This window comes from Triticum dicoccoides, chromosome 5A (genome assembly GCF_002162155.2).
Source record: "Triticum dicoccoides isolate Atlit2015 ecotype Zavitan chromosome 5A, WEW_v2.0, whole genome shotgun sequence".
Classification (NCBI taxonomy): domain Eukaryota; kingdom Viridiplantae; phylum Streptophyta; class Magnoliopsida; order Poales; family Poaceae; genus Triticum; species Triticum dicoccoides.
In genome coordinates this window covers 477,178,674-477,196,867 of record NC_041388.1, presented here as the reverse complement: position 1 = coordinate 477,196,867, position 18,194 = coordinate 477,178,674, and the positions used below count along the sequence as shown (strand labels likewise).

Genomic DNA, 18,194 nt, shown 5'->3' with positions numbered 1-18,194 from the left:
GAGATGCCGCTAGTGTGCTACTGTTGCACATGAGACGGGGGGAGGGCAAAAGGCCATCCTGTTTTCTTCCTTGCCTTGGTAGATTGCCTGCTTAGAGCATCTCCAACAGCTCCCCATTCCCCAATAATTTCCTGGTATTGGGGGAGTTGAGCCAAAAACTCTGCTCCAACAGCTTCCCTTTCCCCAATAAATTATTGGTGATTACTAATAAAACAACCCATCTTTCCCTAAATGGAGGGCGAGTTGGCCCTCTCCCGATATTATCCCCTATACTGCGATGTCAGCGCTCCGCTAAATGGCCACCGGACCACTGCCGCCGCCGCTCAGCTGCCACGGCGCAGACTGCCGACGCTGCTGACGGACCATCTCCGAACAGCCGCCCCGCCGCTGGACAGCCACTGGACAGCCGCTGTCGTCGCCGGTCGACTGCCGCCCACTGGACTATCGTCAGACCGCCGCCATAGCCGCCGGAGCACAGCCACACCGTCGCTTTACCGGTTAGCAAGTGGGCCCCGTATGTCAGATTGGTTATTGAGGAAGTTTTGTTGGGGATCTGCTGGAGCGTTCATCCCCGATAACCAGAAAAGTGTTATTGGGGAGCCCCAATAGGTGATTATAGGGTGGGTTTTTTTTTGGTGAGCTGTTGGAGATGCTCTTACAACTAGGGATAGATTGCAATACAAGAGATATGATATACCTTGTCTAATGTCTTCTACTTTAATGCTTTCTTAATTCGCACTTTCACTACTTCGTAATTTAGGCACACACTCTGACACTCATATTTAAATTCAAAGGCCTAACTCTATGAGCAAGGCTAGGAAAATTGTAGCCATCTTAGGCTCATTAAAGCCACTGCCTATCCCATTGTCCAGGGTCTAACCCTACGTGGCAGTTTCTTGTGCCCACCGATTACTACCCTACAATGACATGGCTCCCAATATATAGAGAATTTTGCGTTGAAATGTCTTGATTTATGATTGGTAATTTTTTTGAGCAGGATCTCCCGCATTTTCATTTTTAATAGAAATTGTCTTCTTATATCTGACAAGGTGATATTTACATTATAACTACATACACAAAATATATGCTTTTAGATAGTATACGTGGAGGGTCTTCAGTTCATATGCTGGGCCCTTCTCGAGTTTGCCAGTCTTTCTGGGTATGCAAATTTTAAAAGGAGTTAAAACCATGCTGAATTTTGTACTCAGTATGCGTCCAAAATGCATGTGTGGATGTTTTCTCTTTACTGCTGGTATGGATGGAAATCATGTTATTTTCTGTTACCAGAATATTATCAGTTATCCTGTAGCTCGCTTACATGCTTTAAAAAAATAATGAGAAGTGCCCCCCTATACACTATTAAGAAGACAACATGTTACATATCAGCCTCACGAATGAATCAACGAGATTTAATCTGGCTACAGCCTGATCTTTTCGCAGTTTCCTACCTCAACGTTTACTTTGTACTACTTTAGTGCCCGTGCGTGGCCACGGAATAATAAACTGAGATGAAGTTACATTAGTTAAAATATCATTGTAATTCATGATGTGTGCGTTGTATGTGGCTTATGACCGTTGCAACAATATCACCTTACACTTGCTTCCACTCGAAGATCACCTCATGCCACTTGTGTCTCTTTCCTTGCAGAACGCAACACGATGCATGTGAAAATTCATGTGTATAGAAATAATTTAGATAGTGTTCCAAAAACATGGAAATTCCACTTCGCCACACGAGATATATATACATAATTGTCCGGTGTAACTTCATACTATCAAAAGAAATGGAGTATCAAGCATGTCAAATACTGAATAACAAAATTGGGCATAACACATCCAACATGGGTGATGGAGTGCCTTGACTTAAATCAAGGAAACACCATAAGAACTGATTCTATATTCATGTTTGTCATCCGTATATAATCTGACATAACATTCTGATTGTATTAAGTGAAGTGATTTTCACCATGAGAACAGAACAAGCACTGATTCTTTCTTACCATGAAATTCAGCCACCAAATCTATCCAGTGGCTCTATACCTCCCTTTCTTTCTCCCACTTTGATCCTAAAAGTTGTCCCAGCTCTGCGTCAACATCAGCAACAGCTCATTCCACTGTCTGTTTTTCTTTGCTATCTAGCAGCAAAAAGTATACCCAAATCAAAAATAGAAATAACCACATGGACAGAACTATTTTTTTTCTTGCTGACCAAATAAGTTTGTTCGTATCAAACTGTATGGTTAAGTGGAAGCCCATTAACCTATTGCAACATGTAAACTTTTCATTTTAACCTCAGGTGTTTATTTTGCTGGGTTCATTCTTGCTCACTATAGTAGTGATTCTTCAAAACAAACATATACATCCACATGAGAGCTATACACTATAGCCCTGCGTGTGCGCACACATATTTATTTTCTTCTCACGTTCCACCCAGCTAACCATGTATGTCCTAATCTTAGTATTCCGGATCGCGGGTCGGTGCTGTGTTCTACGACCCAGGGTTGTCGACCCAAATCAAAGGTTGGGATCTACTCTGGGGTCAACGTGGATCGGTGGCCGGGACGCGATCTCGGACGCCACTGGGTGACCCCAGTGGGGAGAGAGGCAGAGAGTGTGAACTGAGGGAAATGTCGAGAAATAATAGATGAATACAGAGAACATCGTCGGACTCGTACCTCCGCAAACCCCCCATCATCGGTCTTCCATCATTGCTGCAGTTCTTCATCACCATGTCCGCCATTGGAGGATACAGAGATGTGTAACGAATTGACGAGGCGAAGGAGCAAAGGAACTTGCCATGGAAAGGCAACGGATTGGTAGCCTTGGCAGCGGTGTGCAACAGCCAAAAGGCAAAATGAAAATGAAGGAAGTGGCGGTGGTGGAGAGGAGACTGACAACTATGGTCCTAACACACATGGTAGCAATAAGAAAGGATATTCATTAGTTCATATTATGAAGGTCAGAAATAGACATGCATCGGTGTCCTTCAACAACTTTAGTCATGTTTCCATTAGTACAGGAAATAAAAACATCACGTAAGACAGAAACAAGATAGTCCAGGGCAGCCATTTGGTTTGAGTGTTAAGGAGCTCTTTATTTGATGTAGCTAATCTTTTTTCACCATCATAGTTTAACCTGTAGGCTGCAGCAATATACGAGTGTTCTTCTATAGATGTAAGTACAATGCGTTGCTACGGAAGAAAGAAAAATCAAATTGCAGTGACAAACAACGCGGTAGAAATCTCCAATATGGAGAGGTCAAGCGTACATCGTATGTGAAATCCTTGCTTTTTCTCATGGGTTAAGAAAATATTACCACATGCAACCAGCCTTGTTTTCCTCTGATTCAAAGAGTCAAACTCTTTGGGACCATTGTGCACTTTGGATTCAGAACCAGCAAGGCTACTAGAGAATCGCCAACAAGCTCCAAACTGGAAGCTTCCCCGCATTACCACTGTCCACCGCCAAAATCAACCCATCCTTATAAAGTGGAGAGCACGAGTACTTGTGTCTTGTTCCCCGCATACTTCCGCTCGATCCCATTGGTTCACTTCATGATGATTGAAGTGATGTTGCTCACGATGGCGCTCGCCGCAGCGCTGTGCATCCACTTGGACCCGCTGCCTTGCGAGGACTTCTCCGTGGCCGACCTGAAGGCCACGACAGCGGTCAATGGGTCCCCTGCAGGTCGTCGGTGGTGTTGGTGTACGGTGAATTCTTCTCCTTCGCCATGGCCGCCGCATCCAGCACCAGAAGATGGGTCAGCGTCGCCAACAGATGGGTTCCGAAAGGGCATCAGGCCATGATGGTCACCGTGGGTATCTGACTGGTGATAGAGATTGCGACCAGAGGGGCGAAAGGGCAAATGCGATGGTGGGATACCTAAAACCTACGGTCGTAGGGGCGGCAATAACTTTTCCCGGGAGAGAGACGGGATCTGTAGCGAGGGTTGGGTGGCGATGAGGTGTGTGTGTGTGTGTGTCGTCTATGCATGGATTGCGGCAGTTTCCTTTTCCCCTAGTCGTGCGTGCGATGGTTTTACGGGTTTTCTTGCTCGTATTGTGCTAATATGCACGCGTGGGCTGAAATTTTTACTGTACGGGGAGCGCGGGAGGGGAGGTTGAACCATTACGACGGCATACTCCCCTTCACTAGTAAAAGATAATGGACCAATAAAAAATAAAAAATTCTAATACCATACCACCCACAAAGCAAAACCAGGAGTGTTCCTTGTCAACAATGAGAGCATACATCATCTTCAAAACATAAGCATAACAAGGACTGTCAGTTAGCATCTTAGACTAGCATCTTAGACTAGCATCTTAGACTGGCATCTTGGCAGCATCTTAGCATATGCCTTGGCTGGCTAGCAGCCTATAAATATGTATCCCCAACCCCTCGGGTTGGTATGGCATTGTGTGAGAAATAAACCAACGAAAATTGTCCCAACTCTCCTAGTGTCATCCACATCTATCAATGCTCAGGCTGAAAGGTCTAACAAGTGGTATCAGAGCCTCGTTAACCTGCACCCTGAGCATTTCCTGTGAGCAGCCCAAGTCGGTAGCAGCAACTGCTCCGTCTGCCTCTGGTTACCTTCCTCCCTCCAGACTGTCGAGCAGCAGCTCGTCTTCATCAGCCTCCTCTTCACGCAACAGCCCCCCTGCAGCGAGCCATGTCTGCAGGTCGCTCTCAGCACACGGCTACCTCGAGCATGCGGCGCCGGCAAGAGGCCGAGCGCGCCGTGGCAGAGGAGCGTGAGCGAGCGGCTGTAGCAGCGGCTGCTGCGGCAGCAAGAGTGTCGAGGCTGGCTGCAGCGGAGCTGGCAGCAGCCAGAGCGGAGGTAGAAGCAGCCAGGGCGGAGGTAGAAGCAGCAGCAGCAGCAGAAGCAGCCCGTGAGGCTACGGCGGATGCCAAGGCACTCCGCGGCAGCCCCGGCAGCTCCAGCAGCTCCGCGCTTGCGGACGACGGCGCCGACGCAGATCACGCCAAAGTGGCGCAGGAGCGGACGGCGCAGTGGGCAGCCGAGCACGCCCGCGCTCCAGGTGGAGGCGCGCACCGCGACGGCGGCTGCAACGACCAGGACCGCGGCCTCTACGAGGTCCGGACTGTGGTCAGGGATGTTGGTTCCAGTGTTGGGTGGCCTACCCTCACTAAAACCAACTACGTCGAGTGGGCCGGGATCATGAAGGTCAGGCTCCAGGTGCGGCGCATGTGGGAGGCAGTCCAGGACAGCAACGTCGGCCACCTAGAGGATCGACGGGCACTGGACGCCCTCATCGCCGCAGTCCCGCCCGAGATGCAGTTCTCGCTTTCCAACAAGCGGACTGCCAAGGAGGCTTGGGACGCCATCGCCGCAGCACGCATCGGCAGCGACCGTGCTCGCAAGTCCACCCTGCAGGCACTTCGTAAGGAGTGGGAGAACCTGGGCTTCAAGCCAGGTGAGGACGTTGATGACTTTGCTCTCCGTCTCAACACTCTGCTGCAGAAGATGGTGAAGTTTGGCGATGCCACCTACACCGAGGAGAGAGCTGTCGAGAAGCTTTTTCGGTGCATTCCCGAGAAGTACAAGCAGATGGCTCGCTCGATCGAGTCGTTGCTGGACCTCTCCACGATGACGATCGAGGAGGCGATAGGTCGACTCAAGGTCGTCGACACCGACGAGCCACAGCCCCCCTCGGGGCCCGTCACCACCGGCAGGAAGCTGCTCCTAACTCGGGAGCAGTGGGATCCCAGCCTTGGTGACAGGAAGAAGGGGGAGCCTTCCTCCTCGACGGGCGGCCGCAAGCGTGGCAAGCAGCGTAAGGCGCGAAGAGGCCCCCCCGGGTAGGGCACAAGGACGTGCCGAAGGTGACGCCCGCGGAGGCGCCAAGGACGGCGCCGCTGGCAAGCCCAAGCCGACACAAGACAACAGTTGCCACAACTGTGGCCGGTTTGGCCATTGGGCCAATGAGTGTCGGCAACCACGACAAGGCCAGGCTCACGTCGCACAGGCGAAGGAGGAGGAGACGACTCTGTTCATGGCGCATGCAAGCATTGAGCTACCCTCGGCGACTCCAGTCGCAAAGGCTTTCATCCACCTCGATGAGCCAAAAGCACACGCTCTTCTCGGCGATGGCTCCGGGAAGGACAAGGCTACGGGGTGGTGCCTCGACACCGGCGCCACCCACCACATGACCGGTCGAAGGGAATTCTTCGCCGAGCTCGACTCCGATGCGCGAGGCTCCGTCAAGTTCGGGGATGCCTCCGCTGTGGAGATAAAGGGCGTCGGCTCCGTCATCTTCACCACCAAGATGGGAGAGCACCGGCTGCTCACCGGTGTCTACTACATCCCCGCGCTAAGGAATTCCATCATCAGCTTGGGACAGCTGGATGAGAACGGCTCACGCGTGCTGATTGAGCATGGGGTCCTACGCATCTGGGATCGGCAGCGTCGCCTTCTCGCCAAGGTGCCCAGAGGTGAAAATCGACTCTACGTCCTTGATGTGCAGGTGGCACAACCGGTCTGTCTCGCTGTCCGTCGAGACGACGAGGCGTGGCAGTGGCATGAGCGCTTTGGGCACCTTCACTTTGAGGCCCTGAAGCGTCTAAGTGCCAAGGAGATGGTGCGAGGCCTGCCATGCCTCGACCATGTGGAGCAGTTCTGCGACATCTGCGTACTGACAAAGCAGAGACGACTCCCCTTTCCCCAACAGGCGAGTTTTCGGGCTAAGGAGAAGCTGGAGCTCGTGCACGGAGACCTGTGCGGCCCGGTGACGCCAGCCACACCAGGAGGTCGACGCTACTTCCTGCTGCTCGTCGACGATCTCTCCCGCTACATGTGGGTGATGATCCTCGGCAGTAAGGGAGAAGCGGCGGACGCCATCAGGCGCGCGCAGGTTGGTGTGGAGGCGAAGAGCGGCCGCAAATTGCGCGTGTTGCGCACTGACAACGGCGGCGAGTTCACGGCGGCTGAATTCGCGTCGTACTGCGCCGATGAGGGCATCCAGCGCCACTACTCCGCGCCGTACAGCCCGCAGCAAAACGGCGTCGTCGAGCGGCGCAACCAGACGGTTGTGGGGATGACTCGGGCTCTCCTCAAGCAGAGAGGGATGCCGGCTGTCTTCTGGGGAGAGGCGGTGCTAACGGCCGTCTACATCCTCAACCGCTCTCCTACTAAGGCACTCGACGGCAGAACTCCGTACGAGGCCTGGCATGGGCGGAAGCCGGCGGTCTCTCATTTGCGGGTCTTTGGCTGCCTTGCGTTCGCCAAGGAGCTCGGCCACATCGGCAAGCTCGACGACAGGAGCACTCCGGGAGTCTTCATCGGCTACGCGGAGGGCTCAAAGGCCTACCGCATCCTCGACCCAAAGACACAACGTGTGCGCACAGCGCGAGACGTCGTGTTCAACGAAGGGCGAGGGTGGCAATGGGACAAGGCGGTGGACGACGGCTCGACGCCGACGTATGACGACTTCATTGTCGAGTACGCCCACTTCAAGGAAGCTGGGGGAGCAAACAGCTCCTCTTCACCGGGCACGTCTACTCCGGCCCCAACTACATCGACTCCGGCGCCTGCTACACCGACGACACCACAACCGGCGACGCCGCATACTCCAGTCCCAGCGGTCGCCACTCCGGGCTCGTCTTCATCAGCACCAGCTCACGCAGAGCACAACCCGATGAAGTTCGCTTCCCCGCTCACTCATGACGAGGAGCGTGTCGACGCGTGGTATGACGACGAACCGCTGCGGTACCGTACGATGGATAATGTGCTCGGCGACCAGCCGGTGCCAGGACTGGTGCCACGTGACCTGGAGGCGCAGCTACAGCTCGTGTGTGAAGACGGCGAACCACGGTCCTTTGCAGAGGCCGAGAGAGACGCGGCATGGCGCGCCGCGATGAAGTTGGAGATGGATGCGGTCGAGCAAAACCGCACCTGGGAGCTCGCTGATCTCCCTCGAGGTCACCGCGCAATCACCCTTAAGTGGGTGTTCAAGCTGAAGAGGGATGGAGCCGGCGCCATCATCAAGCACAAGGCTCGCTTGGTGGCCCGAGGCTTCTTGCAGCAGGAAGGAGTCGACTTCGACGACGCTTTCGCTCCCGTGGCACGGATGGAGTCCGTGCGACTTCTCCTTGCGCTGGCTGCCCAGGAGGGCTGGCGTGTCCACCACATGGACGTTAAGTCGGCATTCCTCAACGGCGACTTGAAGGAGGAAGTCTACGTGCATCAGCCACCGGGGTTTACGATTCCCGGCCAGGAGGGCAAGGTGCTTCGCCTGCGCAAGGCTCTCTATGGCCTGCGGCAGGCACCCAGGGCGTGGAACGCCAAGCTGGACTCCATGCTGAAGAAGATGGGTTTTGAGCAGAGCCCGCATGAGGCTGCCGTCTACCGACGGGGGAGTGGAGGAAATGCCCTGCTGGTGGGCGTCTACGTTGACGACCTGGTGATCACCGGCACCAAAGATGCTGAGGTGGCGGCGTTCAAGGAAGACATGAAGGCCACGTTCCAGATGAGTGACCTGGGGCTCCTCTCCTTCTATCTAGGGATTGAGGTGCACCAGGACCACTCCGGGATCGCGCTTCGACAGTCCGCCTACGCCAAGCGCATCGTTGAGCTAGCTGGGCTCACCGACTGCCATCCAGCTCTCACTCCTCTCACTCCGATGGAGGAGAGGCTGAAACTAAGCCGCGACAGCACGACGGAGGAAGTGGATGCTACGCAGTACCGACGCCTTGTGGGGAGCCTTCGCTATCTCACTCACACACGGCCGGACTTGGCATTCTCCGTCGGCTATGTCAGTCGGTTCATGGAGCGACCAACGTCGGAACACCAGCAGGCAGTGAAGAGGATCGTCCGCTACATAGCAGGGACCCTCGACCACGGCCTCCACTACCCTAGGTGTCCTGGGGCGGCACACTTCGTCGGGTACAGCGACAGCGACCACGCCGGCGACATCGACACCAGCAAGAGCACGAGCGGGATCCTCCTCTTCCTCGGCAAGTGTCTCGTGAGCTGGCAATCAGTCAAGCAGCAGGTGGTGGCCCTGTCCAGCTGTGAGGCTGAGTACATAGCGGCCTCCACCGCCTGCACTCAGGCGCTCTGGCTTGCTCGACTGCTTGGTGATCTTCTCGTTCAAGACACCAAAACGGTGCAGCTCCTGGTGGACAGCAAGTCCGCCCTGGCCCTGGCAAAGAACCCCGTGTTCCACGAACGGAGCAAGCACATCCGACTGAGGTATCACTTCATCCGCAGCTGTGTGGAAGAAGGGAGCATCGAGGCGAGCTACATCAACACCAAGGATCAGCTCGCAGACCTGCTCACCAAGCCCCTTGGGAGGGTCAAGTTCCTCGAACTTTGCTCCAGGATTGGGATGATTCAACTCTCCCACAAGACGACGTACAAGACTTAGGGGGAGAATGATGGATAAGTCTGTGTACTAGGGTCCTTGTGGGGCTGCAGCACATGGTCCTTGTGGCAGTTAGGAGGATAAAGTCCTGGACCATCAAGGACTGGCTGTTAGGATAGAGTTCTGTTCTTGACCATCAAGGACTGTCAGTTAGCATCTTAGACTAGCATCTTAGACTAGCATCTTAGACTAGCATCTTAGACTGGCATCTTGGCAGCATCTTAGCATATGCCTTGGCTGGCTAGCAGCCTATAAATATGTATCCCCAACCCCTCGGGTTGGTATGGCATTGTGTGAGAAATAAACCAACGAAAATTGTCCCAACTCTCCTAGTGTCATCCACATCTATCAATGCTCAGGCTGAAAGGTCTAACACTGTTAACACTTTATATTTCATGGAACAAAGAAAATTCGCTCTCATGGTACTATGTCTATCTGCTCTCTAAGGTGGAGCACATGGGATGAAGCTGGGCAGTCCTGAAGCGACCTTCCCTACTCAATATGGAGATAAATACAATATACATGCGGTATGATCTTTTAAAACAGTATAATCTTAGACAGTTTCATTCTTTGTTTTCTATATTATTCAAAATGTACTGTGTTGTTATCAGGGAGTTTCTGAGAAAGGTCCTTCGCACCCTCCTGAATCTTCGTGGGGCACATTTGAGAAGAACCGTTTCCAGTACCGCTAAGACCCCAGCTGCTACATTCCGGGGAGAAAGAATCACCTCTAGGTGTTAATTATCATATAACATGGTTTAGAGTATCTTATCTACCTACTTGTTTGTGTTAAGACTCCAGACTTCTTTATGCTTTGAATAATTATACTTTCTGTGTTAGTTGATAATATTTGTCCTGACAGTATCCTGTTACTATTTACATATTGGCTCCAGATTTATGCATGGTACTAGGATATCCAGGTTTCCTTGTTAGATGGATCTATGACTAGACTAGCAATCATTTTAACGTGGCTTCGACTTTGGAAAATCAGAGTGACTTTGTCGTGTCACATATAGAGCAAGTGTTCTGAATTTAATGTGAAGCAGTGGGGGTCTAACTGCTAAACTTTGAATGTATGTTTTTACAGAAAAAACTTCCATCACGCGGTTACACAATGAATTAATGAGCTTGATGTGAGATGATACAGATAGTGCATGTAGTACATGTGTGTCAAGTTCACTCTTGGTGATAACCAAGTGTAGGTTTCTCTCATGTTAAACCATGTTGGTGATGTTAGTCACTTAATGCAAAGGTGGTTTTAATGTTTATAACTAGCAAATTATTCAGGCGTTTGCTGCAGATTTTCTGTAAAAATGGAAGTCTGAAGTAGTGATTATATGTTTGGCTAGATTCATGTCAACTGCTGCATATTTGAATGTGTAGTGGATCCAATGCTGTTATCAGCAGATAGGGATCAGTAAGTGATATTTGTTGTAAGAGAACTAACTTTACCTCCTTAAATCTCTATAAACCATAACAGTGTGGACAAGTCTATATATTATCTTCCCCGCCAAAAAAAAGTCTATATATTATCTAGGACAATGATTGCGTTTCTTATGGGTAGTAAGTTATGCCGTTAAACTCCACGGTTATTCAACAGCATAAGCTGTCTCATCTGAATTGGTTTACATCATCAGTTTTTTAGTTTGTATTTGTCTTGATGCTTATTTTGATCGTTATGAGGAATTCAAACTTCCAGACCTTGTGCGAGCTCGATTAGAAAATTCTTGCTCTGGCCCTTTGTGTAAGTTCTAGTTAAGCTTTTGCGGTATTAGGCTGGTTACTTTCTAGCATATTTGGATTGTCTGTCTGGTGCATGAAGCCTTAGGTGGCTCTGTTCTCTTGCAAAATATTAGAGAAGAATGAGGCTATTCACAGACTTATCAGTTATCAGTTGTTAGATATTAGAAGTTAGCATCGGCAATTCTTGCACATGAAGAGGTTGATCTAGGAGCTCTTTTAAGCAAGTTCTGACTACCATTAGTCACAGGACTAATATTGGATCTGCACTGATGATGGTGTAACATGGCCTCTCTTGCTCTGTGAAATTAGACCAGTAGCGTGTGCATCAACATGCCACTTCTCCCATTTTTTTCCTGGATTGATGCTGTATGAGTGAGGCTGGGACGTGATTACTATTGTTTGCCAATTACCCACATGGTTAGCTCTCTATGTGGCTGATGTGTTAGCTGTTAAGTTGGTCATGTTCTGTATTAGACCCACTGGTATCTCCAGCTTCCAGACATCAGCAGTTCAGTTTAGTACAATTGGACTGATCTAGTGGATCATGGATGTAATTCAGAGTACCGTGCCTGAACTTTATGAGCTCTTAGATTTGAAAGATTTTGCTCAGGTGGAGAACATGAAAGGACCGCCGTGTTTTTTCTGACTAGTGACCACACTACAGTGTTTTTTTGACTAAGGAAAGCACTTGTTGTAGAAGATAAAGATTACCTTCTTGATACCAATTGGGAGAAGCAGTTGTAGATGCATCGGCCTGGCAACCTCCTGAAAGCTTGTGTGGCATATGGTCTGAACCATATTTGATGTAGGCCACAGCCCTCGATCTCCCTGGAACATATTTCAATGGTTACACTACTCCCAAGAGAACCAAAGATTTGAAGAAGCACATTGTCTGTGAAACTCCTACCAGATTTTAACATGGAGGATTCTCCTTGGAGTGAAACTCCCGGTCATTGGCTCTGATACAAGAGGCTGTCCATAACAGTGTTCTTGCATGTGGAACCTTGATGCATTCTTCACTTTAATGCTCAAAAGCAGTGTTGGTTTTGAATGGGTGTTTGCTTAAGAGTTGTGTCTGAGCTCCTTGTACGGTAAATGTTGCTCAGATCGTGATAAGGGGAAAGCACTCCCGAGTTTTGTGTCAAAGCAGCAGACAGAAGTTTGACGTGTTCTTCCATGTGATGCTTGAAACACAGTGCAGATTTGAGTAGGAGATAAGCTGGTAATCTGATTAGGTCTATTTAGCCCCAACAGGCTAGACTTAATCATCCCAAGTATAGAGTGTAATTTTGGGTGCTCAGACACATAGAGCTCACACGCATCCTTCGCTACAGTAAAATCCGAAAAAATATTAAACAATTTAAAAAACATTGATGTATTTTTTCACATGCTTACAAATTTTCGTGATGGAATGCCATTCGTGGAGGTCTGGGAAACAAAAAAAAAATCAATGCTCTAAAAAGACTGTTTTTGAAAGCATTTTGGAGCATCAATTTTGTTTTTTTGCCCAGACCATCAATGTCATTCCATCACAAAAATTTGCACGCATGTGAATAGGCATCAATGTTTGTTGTAAAAATCATTTCTTTTTTATGATTTTTTCTGGATTTTACTGTAACAAAGGGTGCATGTGAGCTCGTGCTCACAAGAGCGCTTTTTAGCGAGTCCGCTATGGAGATCAATCTGGGGTGGGTCAACTTGTTTACTGAAGTTGGCTGGAGAGTATGGTGCGTGAACTGAATGAGCTCTTAGTGCTGGAAACCTTTCCCAGTTTGTGAGAAGGGGAAAGCATTCCTCTATTTCTTCGTGACATCAGATGGATGGTAGTTTGATCTTTGATGCCATAGAACGCTTAAAGCAGATTGCAGACTTGACTCTTGAACAGAAGTTGGTTGGGAAGTTTATTGGCACTTGGACTATATGGATTTATAAGGATTTACCCTTTTACCATTTTTAAGTCCATCAGCCCATATCTTGTGTTCTGTGGGAGATGACTGCTTTGCTAGCTTGTCGAGATCATTCTTGGATGGGTCAAACAGCGGAGATCATTCTGAAGCTTTCCAAATGACCGAAGCAATCTGGTGATGGCTTACCAAACATGAGGCAAGTAGTTTCTTCATCCACGGCAGAAGTTACGCCGCGTCTCTGTATATATTATTTTAAATTAAACATTCATTCTTGACAGTGCACCTTCATTAACCTAGTAGCATGTTAATTTTCTATCTTTTATATTTGGATATTCAATAAGCCCTGGGGAACCCAATTAGTTTTACTATAGGGTCTTGTTAGTATTGCCATGTGTTGGAGAAGCCTGGTTAGTAATATAGTGAGTCTAGTGTTTCTAAAAGTTAGCCAAGTTCTGTGTGAGGTAGGCACAGTCGTGTATGGACATGTGTTGAGGTGTAGTAGAGGCCTCATTGGAGCTCAGAGGTAAGGGCCACGACACATCTGTGGCTAGAGGAAGACAAGGTCACGGGAAGAGTTTGAGCTAAATAGTGGTGTGGAAGATGGTCTGATGGGCGGTATAGGCTCATTGTGATGTTTTGACCACCTGAGTGTCCTGGTTGAGTTGAACCATTTAAAGAGGAAGCAACCCTAGGAAAGCAAGAAGACCTTGAGGGTGAGCCTCCTTGTCGCTGTTGAGTTTGATGCCTTCAACTTCCCCTTCCCTTTCCTTGTCTCCCTCCCAGGCCCTCCTTGCTCTTTGTCTCCTCTCCATCCCCCTTGCCTAGGTGGTGCGTAGGGCGACTAGGCAATCTCTTTTACTGTGAATCACACATCTAAATGTGTGTCATCATTGTATATTAGAATCTAGAAGAAGCATGCTGGTAAGGCACAAAGTACAACAACCAAAGCAAAAACGAAGGCTAAAACTGAAGCTAGAAAGATAAGCCTACTCTAATCTACAAAAAAAGAAGAGGGAGAAGACATGCCCTCCCTTTTACTACACACCCCCTACATCAGGAGGCATAATATGAAGCAGGAGACTGCGAAGCAGCTTTGCATTGTCGTCTTCCACAGCTCAACCTCTGACAAAATCGGCTCGACCACTGCCTGACGGTCTGGCCTTGCATCTAGCGCCTAGCAATTTTATGAACACTGCTTGAGCATTATTTAATTTCTGGTGGACAGTCCTGGATATGGTGATTAATTGCCACAGTAACCTTATCTGAATGTGGCTTTAACATGTTATGGACTTAGGACATATTATTAGCATTTTGGCTGCTGCGAACTAATAGTAGTTTCTTAAATATTGTTACAAGGCATGCTTATTTGGATAATTGAAGTCACAATCTGATCTGAATTGTATTCAAGACATCTTCTGCCATTCTACAGTCCAGCAGGATCTGATAAGACCATGCATGGTCAAGGATTCTAGACCCCCCTCCTGGATTATACACACACATGCATCTTGATCTTGAGGTTCTTGGACTTCTTAGAAGTTGGCACTTCTTTGGTGGATGAGATGTGGCTGGATCTCTCTGAGAGAAACCGAGAACAATTTAACTGTACAGACCATATATTGCAAACCATGGGGTTTTATTGAGCAACAAGTGTTACTGGCTTACTGCTTCAGGAGTGCAGTAGGAAACAATTAAAGGTTCATGGTTTATTTCTGTTCAATGTCACCCCATTGGTTTTAGAGACACACTGTTATCGTTTGTTTCCATGTCAGATGCGGGGAGATTAGTTGATGAGCTACAGAAGGAAAAAAAATTCCCATATCTCTAGGCAAATGTTATTTTGCTTTGTGGTTTGAGAATTTCGCCTTATATTTTACTTCCATGAACCATAAGAAGGAATGCAGACATATCTTGAGAATGGTATTAACTTTTCCTGTAATACCACCCACAGTTGCACTTGTGGGGCACATGTACGATTTGCAAGAGGGTACAGATTGTAGGCTATGATCTTCAACAACTTTATCTGTTATGAGTCAGGGTTTGGCATTGTAGATTATAACCATTGGTGACGGGAGGTTGGCACCGTGACAGGAAGTAAACAGGGAGCGGTAGAGAAAATACTCATTGCTTGCCTTAAAAACCCACGGCACCTCATATAGCCCTCCTTACAAACTGATTCTAGCTTGAAATTGCCATGGAGTGTACTGTTTTTCTCCTATTCATGTTCTTGTGTTTCTGTTCACTGTTTTGTGCATTTTGTGTTATTTATTAATTATTATTTTTACTGTTATGTACAACTCTTCAGATGATATTCTGTTTGGGACCAAATGTCTAACACTGCTGTTGTTTACCTTACAGGTTGAATCCTCAGTTGGTCCTTTTCTCTGATGACAGAAGATGTATTTGTTCATGTGAAGGAGCCGTCACTGCCAGAAAACAGTAATAAATATGGTAACGGGGATAACTGTTGCCTTTCTGACGCTGAAGGTTCTATGCCAGTTAACTGATACATCTAGAGATGCGCTCTTCTAAAACATCATATTTTCTAGACATCCCTGAAAAGAGATCAAGATGGATTATCATACCAGTTGGAGATATGGGAAATGGTTAAATCAGTCAAGAGTGCCCTAGCAACACTTGGAAGGTCTTGAATGTGGGCGTGTGGGCGATTGGGTTCATTTGCAGGCATTAAGTTTTGTTGTGGTTTTGGGGGAAGAGTGAACTTGTGCCATAGAAGTTTCTGGTTGTCTGGAAGCCCCTGTTCTGTGTCACTGTCGTGATAATTTCCTTTCTCCATAGGGAAGTTGAAAAGAGATTCTGCTACAAATTGTATAGCAGTGAAGCCCCTGTTGGTGGATTGAACTGTGCCTGGCCATGATGCTTCCAGTTGCTGCATTTGGATGTAGTCACCAGTTTGTCCAGCAGTGAAGCGAACTGTGCCTGGCCATGATGCTTCCAGTTGCTGCATTTGGATGTAGTCACCAGTTTGTCCAGCAGTGAAGCGCAAGTCAGCATAGCTGTCTGATGCTTAAGATGTCAGGAATAAAATAAGTTGCTCCCTACATGCGCTGGAGGCAATGAAGACACGATTTCAGAAGAGAGGTGCATATTACACCCCTCAACTCTAGCCCTAGTCTAATATACACCCCTCAACTCCAATACCGTCTAAAATACACCCCCCAACTCTCAAAACCGGCTAGAATTCAACTCTCCCTCCCTGTTGACTGGTTTTGATTGAGTGAACAGTAAAAAATAAAAAAAAATTTAAAACAAATTTTTTTTTGGACAAAATTCAAAAAGTTCCAAGTTTTTGCACCGTGTGAACAGTAAATTCAAAAAAAAATTCACCTTTTCAGCATGTTTGGATACCTGAGTAAATTTGAGATGTTCGTAAATTCGAAAAATATTCAAAATTTTCAGCATGGTGAACAGTATTCGGGAAAAAAATCCAAAAAAAAATCACCACGCGCTCAAACACCATCCATGCAAAAAAGGGTTTTAAAAAAAAAACGATTTTACTGTTCACCAAGCTGAAATTTTGAAAAAAAAATCGAATTTACGGACATCTCGAATTTACTCAGGTGTCCAAACATGCTGAAAAGGTGATTTTTTTTAAATTTACTGTTCACGTGGTGAAAAAAACTTTGAACATTTTTGAAATTTTTCAAAAAATTTTTTTATGGTTTTTAAAATTTTATTTTTACTGTTCACTCAGTCAAAAACGGTTAAACTGGGTCAAAACCGGTCAACAGGAAAGGGAGAGTTGAATTGTGGCCAGTTTTGAGAGTTGGGGAGTGTATATTAGACGGTATTGAAGTTGGGGGTGTATATTAGACTAGGCCTAGAGTTGGGGGGTGTCATATGCACTTCTCTCATTTCAGAATCCCCCAAGGACTCACGTTATGCTGTTTTGATGATCATGTTGTTGGTAAGGCAGTGCCAACCTGTCAGGACCTACCGACACAAACAAGTCACTGACAAGCCCATCTGAATGTTGGACTCAATGGTAAGGCAGTGCAACACTTTAGGACCCTACGCATAGAGTAGTGAACTACATATGTTTGAAATTACGAGCATGATTTTGCCGCTCAAGAGTTTTGCTGAAAATGAAGATCCTGCAAGTCACCCGTTGTGCACATTGGGAGCATATTTTGATGCCCAGGAAGGTTGTTGACAAGCGGAGGAAGCATGTAATCGATCTTTTTGGCAGCTTTTCTCCACCGCCTATCTATGCATGATGAGAGAAGTTATGGTATCATGGCTGAATTACAGCTTAGAATGTTGTCTGATGAATAGAAACCCTGGTCTTGAACTCCTGGTGAAAAAACGGATGCCCTTGTGCTCCATGCCGTACCTCGTTGAAACGTTATGCTTCCGATGTTTGGCTTTAGGAGGCATACCACTATCAGGTCTGTATATTCACTGCCCTGGACTGAATCCATCCTCAGCATCCTCAAGTCTACTCAACAATTGCGGCACAACTTTTGCTATATTAGACCACCCATATGTTAAGTCTAAGTTACCCCCCACTCTGGGTAGTCTTACGAGCAAGGGACAACTGCCTGTATACCGGAGTCAACATGAAAGTTGACGTGGATCAAAGTCCCATTCCACCGGTATTGCGGCATGGGATAACAAATGCATTCCACAAAGATTTATAGACGCACTAGGTAGCCCACTAATTGGCATTTAGCAAAAATTTAGCACAGTTGAAAGAAATTGTGTGGCGTTATGCTTTGTGGAAATTGAAGGGTCATAGATTTGCTCACCGGCATTAACATACGTAGATAACAATGGTATTTTCCTTGCAAAAAGTGTTAACGTTGGTATCTATCATTCTTAAGAAGTTGCTCCCCATTTCTCCCTATTCTCTCATCATGCAGCCCATCCACATCATCAAGTAGGTCCTCTCATCATGCAACCCATCCACATCATCAAGTAGGTCCTCTCATCATGCAGCCCATCCACATCATCAAGTAGGTCCCATGTGTAAAACAGTCACATCATTGGTATTTAGTACATTACATTCAACTTTTTGTTTCATCTTCGCATTAAATTTCCTTCACGAGTGGACTGCAAGTGCCAACGTATGACCTTCCTGTATATGCTCTCGGCCCATCTAATTAGTTTTCCGCACGTTCCTATTCTTCTTCTTTCTTTG

At 47.6% G+C, this 18,194-nt stretch overlaps 1 protein-coding gene across 4 annotated transcripts in view; it reads left to right on the top strand.

Annotated features, from left to right (window-relative positions):
- The window catches only part of LOC119302326 (protein FLX-like 3), a 19,129-nt gene extending 1,752 nt beyond the window's left edge, over window positions 1-17,377 (top strand). Inside the window, exons 4-6 of one of the 4 annotated variants that reach the window (XM_037579365.1) lie at window positions 9,834-9,913; window positions 9,998-10,120; window positions 15,392-17,377. In XM_037579365.1, the coding sequence (XP_037435262.1) occupies window positions 9,834-9,913; window positions 9,998-10,078 (161 nt within the window). In that variant the 3' untranslated portion in view covers window positions 10,079-10,120; window positions 15,392-17,377. Of the gene's footprint in view, window positions 1-9,792; window positions 9,914-9,997; window positions 10,319-15,391 lie in introns of those variants that run through there. The other 3 variants (XR_005147466.1, XM_037579366.1, XM_037579367.1) reach the window with 3 other exon arrangements.
- The last annotated feature ends 817 nt before the right edge of the window (window positions 17,378-18,194 follow it).